The sequence below is a fragment of the Pieris rapae genome, chromosome 5 (genome assembly GCF_905147795.1).
Source record: "Pieris rapae chromosome 5, ilPieRapa1.1, whole genome shotgun sequence".
Classification (NCBI taxonomy): domain Eukaryota; kingdom Metazoa; phylum Arthropoda; class Insecta; order Lepidoptera; family Pieridae; genus Pieris; species Pieris rapae.
The window spans coordinates 9,218,112-9,232,216 of NC_059513.1; the positions used below are offsets into that span (position 1 = coordinate 9,218,112).

Below are 14,105 nucleotides of genomic sequence, written 5' to 3' on the forward strand. Positions count from 1 at the left end.
ATGTTAACCGTTTATATAACTATGAAATACATAACACGGGAAAGTTTTAGTTATCAAAGCTTTTAATAATTATTTGATAGCCAAGTCAATTTCTTTAAATTTATATTTCTAATAGTTTTAGCCAGACTAACATAAACCTAAACTTTAACCTAACACTTTCAAAAGTAACTTTCATTACCCTTAAAATTCTAGAGTAACCCTTAAAAGTATTAGAAAAAACTAAAGCAAGCTGAATCACAGTTAAATCCTTAAAATAACACAAAAACTCATTCAAAATCAAAATTCCACAATTATAAAACAAACAAGACTGACTTGTCATGATGCTGTATCAGCAGGAAGCCGGTATCGGGTAGAGCTGCAGGGTCGGAGGCCAAAGCGAGTAGATCTACTTCGCATTCATCTTCAGCCCAACAGGCACCTCCTCGTAATAAGAGAGACACGTCCATCTCTTGCACTTCACGTGCCGTTGCCACTGCCAGGAGTCCACCTCCCACCTGTTCAAATTATGTGATCAACAACAAATATTATTTGATACACAAAGACAACGTGTCAATCACAATATACATCTTTATAGAAATAGTCACAAATTATACGATTTTAAAAAGTCGGCGTTCTGTAGATTTTTATTCAGCATTTTTCAATGTAAGCATCTAAAGTTTAAACGAAAAGATGAAAAATCCATAAACCTGATAAAATTGAATTAATTTTTACCATAATATGTAAGTGTAAAGTCCAAGTAATGTCGAAAACGTCTAAATTATAAGTAATAATAATTTAAAATAGTCATTTTAGCATTTATATATAACAAGGGGAAAAGGGGCAGGAGGCAACCTCTGGATGAAGTTAAGTAATACCAAATAATACATAAATAATACATATAATAATACAATAAGTAATACCAAATCCTTGGGGTAGTCTGTTTAACCTCAATATTTCCAAGAGGGCATTGCATCACTTGTTACAGTTCCTTTGATGTATGACGTCTTTTCATTACACTAACCTTATTAAGACAAAACGCAGCTATGGAGTCCTGTTCCTTATGAATAATTCGAACTGGACTGTGAAGATCATCGTCCTGTTTCGTCGCAGGCCTGTCTGTACAGGGCGCTGTCTCGCCAGATACGGATTGAGTGCGTCTACGCGAGAACACAGCACGTATGAATACGTCCTGAAAATTTTCAACACATGTTTTTACGTATATGGCATTAATCGTGTGTATAAGGAGAGTCTTTCGCACTTTTTATCCTACGCTAATAAGGTGTAAACTTGTTAAAAAAGATTCATTAAAAAAATAAAAAAAAATAAAAAATAGCCTTTATTACTGATTAACCTGTAACAAATATACATTACATTTGTTTCAATTTTCGGTATCAGTTTGCCTTTTGGCATAGGCCTCCCCTAGGCTTTCCCATCCTTGAAGAATTTAGGTTTATTTGACAATATGAAATCTATCTCATTTTTCACGTTCCCGTCTGGAGAAATCCAGGTCCATTTTTTATTTTTGTTTTTCTTATATAAACTATTTAATATCCTAAGGTTATGTGCCTGTGCCAGGTGTATTAGTCTTTGTCCGTTATCATTTCTTTTTCCTGTGCTGAATTGGCCTAGTATGTTATTTTCGTTTGTTAATCTTTTACCAAAAAGATTCATTACTAAATTACAATTTAAAAAAATAATACCTACTCAACAATTTCTACTTAGAAATTTGAATTTGCTTTATTGAACAGTTTTGGGTATCGAATTCAATATTTTTTTTATATTTATTTATTAATTATTACATACATGGGCAAATTTCAACAAACATATTTAGAAAACGTGCAATTAAAAATGGAGGACGAGTACAGGACTCGTCCTCCGTGAAGAGAGGAGGATAAACAAAAAAGAATTTAAAAAGCAATTTAAATTTAAACTTTTAGTTTTAGTTTTTTTACCTGAATTTGTTCTTGTCTTACGAGATAGCTCCACAGTCGCCGTGCGGACGCCGAACTGTAGATGGACGAGTTGAAGGGCGTATTGTGTTTTTCCAGGAGACATCTGAAATATAACAACGTTTCCTTACGTTTATTTATTTCAAGTATATTGAAACATTAAAAAAAATTAAAGCCTTTTCAGAACAGCTTTTATTTGAAGGGTTTCATTTATATTAAATTTACTTTTCCACTGCAGTCTCACGAAGTTCCATCGAGTCCTCAAAACCTAGTTATTCTTTAAAAAACAATTGAGTTTAGATTTATATAATTTCATTCGGCTAAAATTTACCTGTATTTGTTTATTGGTGGTCCACTCGTTGTTCTATCCGGGAAGCAACCCGGGATATAATCGACTGGAGATGGACGGGACTCCAAAGTTTCAGTCAATTGTTGCTGCCATTGCTCCACGCGGCGTAAAGCGGCATGTACTGTGGGGCTGGTTGTCGCTAGTTCTATAAGTGAATGTTCATAGCGTGTTGTTAACGTAATTTGTTATATTAAAAATAATTAGATTGTAAAAGAGTACAGTATACAGTAGCTATTTGTATAATATTTTCTTAATTTAAGCGAATATAAAAGTATCGACTGCAGTGTCATCTGTCGGGCTGATTTGTAAATCTAAACCATCCAGGGCTCCACCCAAATGCATTCAAAAACAATAATTCAAATCGGTCAACACACGGTGACATACACAAGTACTTCTCTTTTAAGTTACATCAAACTGCACACGGAGTGCAAATTTGATTAAAATCTGTTAAGTAGTTTATGAGTCGATAGTGGATAAACAATGCGTATTTTTTTATTATTTCAGACTTTTTATTTATTCTGATAAAATACACGCTAATTGAAAGTTTATACCAGTATAATGCTTCCTTTCTCATCTTTTCTCACTTCAAATGTTATGAATTTATGTCCTGTCTCTTTTAACAGTCGCTTTTTCGTTTCATCGACTTTCATCACGAGACTAAAGAATGTTTCACTTCAAAAATACATTACCAGACATCTCAATGCCACACAGCTGTAGGAAACTTTGTAGTTTGCTTTGCGCGAGTCTCAACACACCGACACGCATAACGTACCAAGAGTACGATTCTGGGTCTGAATGTTCGGTGTTGCTTCGAGATTTCGTTGACCTATTGAAAAAACAATGATTGAACTTTATGACTCCATGCTTTTACTAAAACTAATGTTTGTTTTATGTTGAAATGTCTCATCAAAATTTTGATGAGACAATAATGATACATTCAATTAGCTGACATTTGATGCGAATTTTCAGAGTAATTAAATTTTAAAGTTAAAGTTATGATAAATATAATGAGAAACCTTTTGCTGTCGGGAGTATAAGATTCTTAAATGCACATATTTTACTTTAAATTGTTCAGGTCATTTGTTTTACAGATCTGATTAGTTTTTTTGCTCGAAAAACCGTAACATTCAAAACCTTACTTAGGGGCGGAAGTATCAAAGATGTCGTCTTCAGCTTCACTCTCACTCTCATGCTCATCTTCTACTCCTGATTCTGCTGAATCGTAGTCATTGTTATCAGGATCTTGTTCGGGTGACGGCTGCAAATAAAAAACAATATGAATTCTTGAATCGGACTCTTGGCCTTAGCTGACAACCCCATATCGATCAAAAGCTGCTGAAGTGAGTTCATGTGAAAATTCGATAATCGACATTTACAGAAAGTATCTCAGTAAAAAAGTTCAATTTATTGTATTTTCTTAAAGTTTTATTATGTAAATGTTTATTTGAAAAATAACACAAGCATGATAAGCACAATACATTAGCTCTCTGATGTTCAGGCTAAGTAAGTAATATACAGAACCACCATGCCTGAGCCCGAATGATGACAAGATCAATTTTTGACGAATTCCGATTCTTACAGAGTCTAATGTATCTATGTAATGTATTACTCAAAACTAGGCGATTGAAAAGAGTGGCAGAGAAATGTTGACTTGCGAAGTGGTAGTAAATTTAAATTTAGAATCAGTTTAACATCTTTTCTGTTGACCTCCATAAGTGTACTTTGTCACTATGAATAAAGTTTGAATAATATTTACCTTCGTAAGTAAATATGTGAGAATACTGCATTGTGGTGACACAAACTGTTCTCTGTACGTGGGCCTGCCTTCTTGTATATTAGTGTGAGGCGCGGTGGGTCCCAAACCTAGAAGGCGCATATGCAACAAGGCCCGTTTCTCCCGAAGTGACGACCAGACTGACGTACCTTCTGTTCGTTCTATTATCTTTGGCTGTAAATATATAATTATTTTTAGAGGGAATGGTAAATGCAATTCAATATATACAGTGTTTAAGAAACGCCATCGATTTATCGTTGCTATTTTTACTATCCCATTTATAAACAAATCTTATATGTTTAGTTGTACCTTTTTGTAGTAGAAAAAAAATACAATAATGTAAAGGAATATATGAAATAACATAATTGTTCATAGAAGTCCACATTTTGCTAACTGCTTTTAACTAATTTTGATTAATTTCGTAGTACATATATTGTATAATTATTCTATGTTACCATTAGTTTAGCCAACCTTGGGTGATAAATGATATATCACAGATAAGATACGGTATTTAGCCGTTTATTACATTATAATAATTTATAATGAGCTGTGTCGGCCTAGTGGCTTCAGTGTGGCACTTTCATCCCTAAGGTGGAAAGTTCAATCCCCGGCTATGCACCAATCTACTTTCGAGGGCGCACGCATGGCGAGGGAAAACATCGTGAGTGAACCGCCTTGCCAAGACCCAAAAACGACGGCGACAGTCAGTTACAGTAGGCTGATCACCGACTTCCCTATTAGATTCACAAAATATCATGAAACAGATAAAGAAATCTTGAAATGTACGGTTCCGTAATCAAGGTGACGCTTTAAATAAAGGATATTTTTTTCACTCTATAGGTAAAGAACAGAATTTATTTACTTTTTTACACATATTGTCTATGCTTGATAACGAAATGCATTTTCGAAATTTCTTACAAAAAATTAATACGTTTATGAACTATGTTGATAATGGGGTGAAATGGGGGCGAATTAACCGATACATTAATTTTATCGTCTATTCATAAACAACTCACTTGTGGCGGTGCTGGTGCAGTCGTAAGCAGTCTTCTTACACCACCACCAAATAGCCTTGAGTGAATTTTCGTCTCCATATTAAGTGCAGATAATCTGTATAGGAGATGGGCATCTCTAGCAGCTAATGCCCAACCCAATAAAGCGAGATAAACAGCGCAGAAGGCCTCCGCGAGTAACACGGGAAGGCGTGGAGCGTCTTCCTCTTCCGCAGCCCGTAATGCCAGTCCACGGAGGGCTGATACACCTATAAGTTTTCCCTTAGTAGATTAAATTGAAATAAAATTCTCATTAATTTTAAGTTTTTTTGCGAGTTCAGGCCATGTATGAGCGGCGGTATTACTTAACAGCAGATGAGCCGTTTGCCTCGTTATGTCAAAACAATAACCATGCGGCCATATTTATGGATACAGCATTTAATTAACACTTTGTAGGATCTGCAATTTAGTTCTACTATATACAGGACATAAAAAAGACGACATAAATAAAGTAACACGCATTCCTGGGGGCCTGAGAAAATTTCACTTAGAGATGTATTATATTATTGCCAAGAAAATTAAAATTCAACAAAGCTAACGTCATTTTCATACAAATTCGTGCGGCTTAAGTGAAACAGATTCGTTACCTGATTTCGTCTCAGGCCTCAGTGATTTAATTGAAACTGTGATAATCCTTATCAACGCCTTGAAAGCATTCAAAGATCATTTACTCGACATCCAACTTTCATCAGTAAAGAATTTTCACAAAGATACCATCAACGAGTCAAGAAATTTAATATATCAGTGTACGATCGGAGAATTTTAGTCGGTGTTACGTTCTTGTATAAATTGCTAAAAAATCAAATACAGGGAGTGACTTCGTACAATATATTAAAATTATCGGCCCTTACTCATTCCCCAGGTCGGAAATCAGCAAAATTTTCCAAATTCCTTCTCCAAAAACCAACGTTGGAGTTCAGGCACCTCTCTTTCAAATTCTTCGCGATTTTAACAGATTAAAAAGTACTTATCCAGAGCTGGATATATATTATATTTAGTAGTGGAAATCTAATCAATTCTTTTTTTAATTGCCATACATTTTAGTTAAATGAATTAGTAACATGCATTTAGTACTATGTATGTATGAAGTTAACTTTAATAATTAAATAAAAAATAGATCAAGTTTTCAAAGTATGTTAGTCTTGTTATATTGTCTGGCATTTATAGAACTAAGAAGTTAATTCACCCGCTGTCTATCCCTTTGAAGTACAGTGCAAACAGGGATAAAATGAACTAAAACGTATTTGATAATCCTGACGATAATCTTCAATTAACTGAAGGTGATATAAGTAAAAATACAATTGAATGTTATTGAAATCGTATAAAAAATATTACCAGGCCACTTATTGGACGGAGTAGTGACAGCTAACTCTTCAGTCGAGTAGCGTCTTGATCTCACAAGAAGATTCGCAGTTCCCGGTGTTTCAGCAATTATTCTGTAAATGATTAAAAATATTTAAATTTACAAATAACAACACGAGTTTTCATATTCATTCATATCCTAATACTAGCATAAGGTTTATCCGTAATAGTATTTTGAGTGTTAAAAAGAAAATTTGACAGGCGAAGATTTAAAAGTGACACTTGATAAAAAAAAATATAGTAAAAAATGTTGCTTGAAGACTTTACATGAAACACTTAAAATTTAGATTTCAGTTGAACTTAGGCACTCACTTGGTTGCTCCAAATTTATGTCGCTAAAGGTGCTCGTTTAAATAAAGCATTTGACGTGAGTAATTATATATTATATTATATATCATTATTTATAATTAGTTATCTAGTGCTTGTTGATACAAACACAACATATATTATACAGATACTCCTGATATTCATTTCATACAATATGATATGACGGGGTCTAGTTTTGAATTAAATAAAATTCACTCACCCCTCATGATGCTGTGGATGCTTCAAGCTAAATGTGTCAGAATCGCACAAACTCTGATATATACAGGCAGATAGAGCTACGGCCAATTCTCTTAAAGTGTGGAGTATTCGCGTCGCTGACCCTCCTGGTACACCCAACTCTCCGATCGTCCCCAACATGTCATGAGCTACCGCCTGAACAAGTGTTTATTATTTAATATGTGTTTGCCAACCTATTATTAAAAAGTCTGCAATTGACTTCAGTACTCCTTCATTTCTGTCTGTCAAATTGTATTTACGCTATAGATGAAAAGAGACAGGTCAAAAGTTTTTTAACATTAAAAATTAAATATAAAAAAACATATTTAAAATCACAAACATTAACTCATTGGGTTAAAATTTGGGGTACTTTGAATAAAGTTCTAACCACCGCCAATGGACACTTAAAATAGCAGTTGTGTTGCCGACCTTTAATTTTGCTCTATGTTTTAGACAATGTAATATTGAAGTATTTTAAATTATTAAAGGTGATTGTATACGTAAGTAAGGAAGTACGTTATGTGTTACGTATACGTAAGTAAGCAAGAGTAAATTCAAGACGGTACAAAACCTATAAAAGTTTACCTGCAAATGCCTAACAGGATCCGCGACGACCGTGTTATTAGCAGCAACGGCAGCAGCCAGCAAAGGCAATGTTGTTGGGAATGGCAACGGCGACAGCAATTGTTGGTGTTGCTTGTCTTGTCCCAATTCTTGAAGTAATAGTACTAACTCCATACGAACAGAGGCCAGGCCTCCGCCACCCGCGCCGTGGAGGGAACAGTATGAAAGCAGCGTGCGTAGGAGTGTTTCATTGGCTAAAAATCCAATATGTAATTTAAGAATTCAGAAAAGAGTATTTTATTAAATTTAAATTAAATTGCCTGTAATATATTAAATATTTATTTATTTATTTTATTTATTTGTAATAAGTAATCCAACAGCTACTTAACACATATTATTATACAAAACACAAATACAATACACAAAGCCAAAACAGATTACACAGATTAAATAAAAAACAGAAAACAAGCATTAAAAGACAAAGTGACATTTAAAAGAAAAACAAAAGAATAAAATTAAAAACTGCAAAATTAAAAAAAAGGAACAAATAATACTAAAAATTTATTAATATCTACTACTTTAAAAAAACTACTACTTAAAAAAATTGGTAGTTGCTTTTTGTAAGAAATTTTATTCCGCTGTGCGATAGAATTTTTTAATTAAAGTATGCGTGCGTATACGTGTTTGATTTTTGATGGACAACTAGAATTATAATAGTTAAGCAGAAAAGTCGCGGTCTTATTTAAAAAGTAATATTTTCTAACTGCCGTTATTTTTAGAAAAAAGTAATTAGCCTTCTATAACGGGATCGATGATTCAGAACACTTTAGAGAGTTGCATTATGCAATAACTTTGAAGGTAGAATTAGTAGTTATTGGCGTTCATTACCTTTGAGCCACTTCTTCCGTCGAACTGCTCTTTGCACTTTAGCTTCAAAGTCGGCTTTCTCGCGTACCAATAGCTGGTGTAATGTAGGTTTATCCGGTAAAGAAGCTTGTTCTGGGTCTGCGCACAAAAGTTCGCCCGCTGGGGGCGTGGCCACATATCCGCAAAGGCGGCGAAGCGCTTCGACTTCACGCTCCAGCCAAATGTATAGTTGGTATCGGAGATGACCACCTATAACGTCACAGTAGTGCTCATTAGTGTCTAGCAAGATATTGGGTATCTTCATATCCATAATTTAAAAAAATCTTCTAAAACATTTTTTATGGTTTCTGCTGAAATAGAATTAATTTTTACAAAATTGTAAGATGATCCTAAACTTCTTGTTTCATTTAATTAATGTTCCAAAACATCATACTTCAGAAATACTTAAGATTTCGTGTATTGTAGTGTCGTTTAAATAAAGCTTGCGTTTTTAAGAACAATATATTCTCCGATAACAAACTCAATATTTGTCTCAGATACATTAATTTAATGTATTTGAGACAAATATTGAATTTTAATATTGTCCATCCACACATACATTAAATCACATTTTAACAAATAATACTACACAAATGATTAAAATCTCTCAGGAGTGCTGCAAATCTGTCACACTTAGTACAGAAAAAATAGTTTGAGAGCTCTTGACGATTCGTGCCTAAATCTTTTCCGTCAATAGGTCCCAAAGTTGTATAAATTTTGACATTTATTTTATCATTCCGATATCACATAATATTCTCCGATATTTCCTCTGATTTTGGAGCCGTGTATAGACGGCACCTAATACATACCATCCACTTCAAATCCAGTAGCGAGCGTGCTAAGTTCCTCCATAAGTATTTTGAGACAAGCTACGAATTTCAACTGCTGTGCCATAATATCCACCGCAGGCGGTTCATCTTTCTCTTTCTCGTGTGTTTCAATAATAGGTTCTTCTTCGGTTTTACCAGTCTTCATCTCTAGAGGTGGGGTTGATGTTCCGGATGCTTCAGAACTGGAAATATAAATGGATGTTATTTGTAGTTCTATCTGAGAAAACAATATTGTTTATCTTTCAATAACCAAATATGTATTTGATGAAGCGGAAAATCTTCACAAATTTTGTTTAAAAAAGGTTACATAAAATTAACTTTTTCTCTCTTAAATTCTTTTAGAAATACAATACACATTACTCTCCAAAATCTTTTGAAACCTGATTAATTTTGAATGGACATTACAAGCAGATACAAGCCCTTACTTATTGTCATCATTATCCCAACTAAGGACTAGTTCTTCATCCTTCGCAGAACTAACGGGAGCTCCCCAATCTAAATTAAGTTCATCAGTCTTGGGTGATATGACTGGAGCACTCCAATCTACTGATGATGCACCCCAGTCCACGGTAGTCTCCTCTTCTACAATCAGGGATGTTATGTAGACATGGATGAAAGAAACATATATGCACTCATTATTTTATGAAATCGTTTTATAATATAAGAACAAACTGAAAAATAATAAAACTCTGAAAGAGTCTTTAAAATTTTCCTCCCAATGGAACAAACCCTTTTTGAATGAAATCAAAGAACATTCGGTTAACCAAGAAGTCGAAAAGCTAATGTTACACGGAGATATAGATTAACATCAAAAACTTTTAAAGTTAAAAAAAATATATTTCAAAAACATACTTTTACTATTATCTTCGCTCAACTGTCCTGTATGAATAACAGCATGATCGACTACAGGCACAACTGCCTTCGGTTTATCATCTCTTATACGTGATGGCAGCTTCGACAGAACTTCTAAAGCTAGCGCAGGGCATCCTGCCTTGAAGTGCCCATGGGCCGTTTGGAAGTACAAACGGCGTTCCAGACGAGTGATGCCTTCATCTGACTCTTGATTTAGTAAAGCAAGTGTCGCACCCTAAAATTATAGTCCCCACTTAATATTACTTTGTTTATTTAAATAAAATTTCTAAAACAGTCTGAGTTTGTAGTGTAAACAAATTCCTCGTAGATTTAATTGAAAATAAACCCTTCAAGAAATCTACGGCGTTTTCAATCCGATCCCTTAGCTCGTAAAATAATATATTTTAGTTAATAATTTAAAAGTGCATACCAATTGTTAACAATTATCTTACACTTGAATTTCATTAAATTCTTGTTAGTTTTGGTACTTATTAATGAGCTTTTGTTATTTCATATATTCATACATTATAATATTCTAGTTTCCGAGAGTGTACAGATGAACATAAATATCTCAAGTTAAAATGATTTCTTAGTTTAGTGTCGTACCTTTTAGGTTAGCTAGGTCTTGTTTTAAATTAATAAAAATACTTAGCTTTGAAGAAATGGTTTCATTCATTTCAACAACCGCCAGCAAATTTACCTCGCTAAACAGATTTTTAAAATTTTCTAATCTATAATTAGTACGCACCTGACTTGGCATATTATGCCGCTTCAATCTCGGATGTGTACGTAGGTATACGTAGAAGTTGAATACGCTCGGTTGTGGCTCGTTATTATCTGTGGCAGCATGTAAACGTCCGGCTGGACTTAAAAGTGTGTCTAACGCCTCTCCATGTCGCTTTAGTTCCCACAACGCCATGGAACGGATGAATGGATCTGCGTGAGCGCGTTCTAAGTCCACGTCACCGTTTTCTGAGTCACCGCTAAATTCATAATACAGTTAATTTATTAAAAATTCAAACAGATATACATCAAATTAAATTGTCTAATATAAAGAAATGTAAGAGGGAGGGTAAAACTTGCTGAGTTTCTTGCCCGTTCTTCTCAGAACAAGGTCTCCTGGTAGTTTTGCGAACGGATCGCGTAGTTTTGCTCTTTCGCGAATTTTGTAAACGTTTTTGAGATTCATAAGCATGCCCTAAGACGCATCTAAATTGAATAAATGAATTTCGATTTGATTTGATATAAGACTTGAATTTGATGCTCTGAAATAGTTACCAGTAACATTTCGTTAGGTTTAATAAAAATACATAAATTACGAACATTTAGATAATATACTGTAGCTGAAGCAGAGAATCGTGAATAATAATTATGTTTTAGTACAAAAGTTGCTCATTTTTAAAATACAAACCCCAATATTTCATCCATTATTAACTTCTTCAAACTTGGCGGAAGAGTAGTTTCAGATTCATACAATCTCGCTATAACCATGGCCAGTTGCAAATCTCCCAAACGAGTTATCAGCACCTTTAACAAATAGTTCACTGGATTTGGATCAATTAAACCTCGTTATCTAAAACTCAGTTTGGGGAAATTAAAATATTTATGTTGCTTAAAATAAAGTATATACTCTGATTTTTCATTCCGTAGAATTCTAACATTTCATAGATGTTGCTAGAAAAAAAAATGACCCGTTGCACTAATCCAAAGCGCCTAATTCGTAATTTCTCTTACAATTAATATATGTGTATCTTAAAATGTCTGATGTTTAAAACCATAAATAAAATAAATAAGTTACCTCTAAAGCGTCCTTTAAAGCACCGCCAAGAAGGAAAAAGGCAGCTGCGTGCTCAAATCTCTGTCTTCCCAATAAGACGAAAGCATTTTTCAAGGCTGCTTTCCGCCAACGATCTTCCGAAAAGTCATTCGAGAAGAACTGCAATAATTTCAACGGAAATTCCTTATTTAACAATAGGATAAAAATTAGATTAGACAATTAGATATATATGTTATCGTTACGTATCTCCATAAGTATGTACCAACAAAATTGATCACAAACTAAAAAAAAATCTATGAAGGAAAAATTTCACGTTGAAACTTACTGCAGTCATTTTATCATGATGGTTTGATCTGAATAGACCCCATAGCAGAGTCTTCTTTTTCATAGCCAAGTAATACAAGGCGGCATCCATCGGATCCTGCTTAGCCATATAAGCGGCACGGGCTAATTTCTCCACACAAGTACGGAGAAGATCGCCACGCACCCACCAACCGACACCTACGAATTGAAGAGTAATGTTTTTTCTATTCATTATATACAATCGAATCAATCGTTAAAAAGAACATATTTAGAAGTACATTTATAAAAATAGGTGGAATTTTCAACACAGAGAAAAATAATTACTGTAGACGTAATCACCAAATAAGAAAATCACTCCCCGCCCCCTTATAGTAATCGTTTTGGCGCTGTAACCGCGCGGATGGTGTAAGAAAGAAAGAGAGAGAGAGACAGAGAAAGAGAGAACTCTGTAGAGCTTCTATCTATAATATCATAACGACAAAATGAATATAAAGCGACTCCAATGGCCCATATTGATGGTGTTTGTAATCGATTATAAAAAATAATAAAATACAAACGGTTAATTTTCTTACCTAATTCTCTCATAGTACTCCATTTAGCTTGTCCTTTGGTGTACCCTGGTACTAAAGCCAGCAACTGTTCGTGTGACTCGGAATGGAACGCCCATACAAGATTGCAGGTGCCAACGCCTATTCTTTGTAGGGAGGCGCGTTGGGCCAGCGGCAGACATCGGAGAAGATATCCGTAGTGCTTCATCGCTAATAGGAACCGAAGTCCGCAGTCATCGAGGGAATCTGTTAAAAATGTGCAAATATATGATATATACCATAATTGTGTGGAAATGTATTACAATTATTTGTCTTTCATTCACAGTGTAATGAAGTGTATTGAAAAACTTATATCAAATCAAAATTATTGATTCATATAGGCAACATAATGTACACTTATGAACGTCAATAAGGAAATACATATAAAATGCTCCTAATTTTACATTTACTGCCAGTTCTCAAACCGAGGTCGTAGAACGGAAGAGAAGAACTGGCAATAGACTCTCCGCCTCCTTTTGTAATCGCCAAGTATTTTGTTTTACACAATGTTTTTTAAGGAGCTGCAATCATTCAATTCAATTTCAAAAAATTCTTTATTCAATCATTGGACAATTATGACCAAAAAACTAATACTTTCTTTTCACTATACGTCTTTAGTTTAAAATATGGTATTTTTAATCAGAGGATTGTAATTGAACCCCATAGATTTATTTATGCCAATAGGCTCTTATGTTAGATGCTAGGTTGACTAGAATTTAACTAGGCACACAGTTAATACCTACCCGGCATAACTTCCTGTCCACCACCTTGAGCGACATCCACTCTAGTATTGGTTGTCAATCGTTCTGTGAAATCCGCATCGCAAGTGGATACAGTATCAGCCAAGGCAAGAAGATGCATTTGGTCAAGTGAACTGAGACCAGGCAAATGAGTGTGGGTTAACAGACGCGAAAGGATGCGACCTGAAAATAAATTCGTTTAGAACAGATATTTTACACACACAAACAGATTTTTACAAACAGTACTTGCATTACAACTCGAAAAAACCGCTCGACTAGAATACATTTATTTACTTTTTCTGCCATAGTATTTTACTGTTTATCTTGAGTGTGTGCTTATGAACACGCGTTAGATAGATAGATTATATGTTTTGGCGTAACAAGATAAAAATCTTTTTTCTACGTTTGTAGAAAAAAACGGCACTATCAAAAATGGTATTTATACATTGAAAGTTTTATTATCTAATTTAATAAAGTTTATTAGAATATCACAAACACCTAAAATGTTAACTATAGCTAACTTCAGAGTGTCGGTTTT

General features: G+C 34.2%; 1 protein-coding gene across 11 annotated transcripts in view; it reads right to left on the reverse strand.

The window, feature by feature from the left end:
* Positions 1-14,105, reverse strand: part of LOC111003631 (dmX-like protein 2) — a 45,377-nt gene that overhangs the window by 6,026 nt on the left and 25,246 nt on the right. For all 11 annotated transcript variants that reach the window (XR_006750221.1, XM_045628221.1, XM_045628223.1 and 8 more), the window contains 21 exons: positions 13,571-13,750; positions 12,813-13,034; positions 12,263-12,438; positions 11,959-12,096; positions 11,572-11,687; positions 10,909-11,143; positions 10,161-10,395; positions 9,734-9,890; positions 9,288-9,490; positions 8,461-8,688; positions 7,594-7,826; positions 6,992-7,164; positions 6,439-6,539; positions 5,068-5,312; positions 4,034-4,225; positions 3,417-3,535; positions 2,967-3,103; positions 2,260-2,422; positions 1,932-2,034; positions 1,001-1,168; positions 313-494 (listed from right to left, as the gene is read on the reverse strand). Coding sequence is in view for 10 of the 11 variants with exons in the window: in XM_045628221.1 (XP_045484177.1) it covers positions 313-494; positions 1,001-1,168; positions 1,932-2,034; positions 2,260-2,422; positions 2,967-3,103; positions 3,417-3,535; positions 4,034-4,225; positions 5,068-5,312; positions 6,439-6,539; positions 6,992-7,164; positions 7,594-7,826; positions 8,461-8,688; positions 9,288-9,490; positions 9,734-9,890; positions 10,161-10,395; positions 10,909-11,143; positions 11,572-11,687; positions 11,959-12,096; positions 12,263-12,438; positions 12,813-13,034; positions 13,571-13,750 (3,706 nt within the window). In the remaining variant the exon portion in view is untranslated. The remainder of the gene's footprint in view (positions 1-312; positions 495-1,000; positions 1,169-1,931; positions 2,035-2,259; positions 2,423-2,966; positions 3,104-3,416; positions 3,536-4,033; positions 4,226-5,067; positions 5,313-6,438; positions 6,540-6,991; positions 7,165-7,593; positions 7,827-8,460; positions 8,689-9,287; positions 9,491-9,733; positions 9,891-10,160; positions 10,396-10,908; positions 11,144-11,571; positions 11,688-11,958; positions 12,097-12,262; positions 12,439-12,812; positions 13,035-13,570; positions 13,751-14,105) is intronic.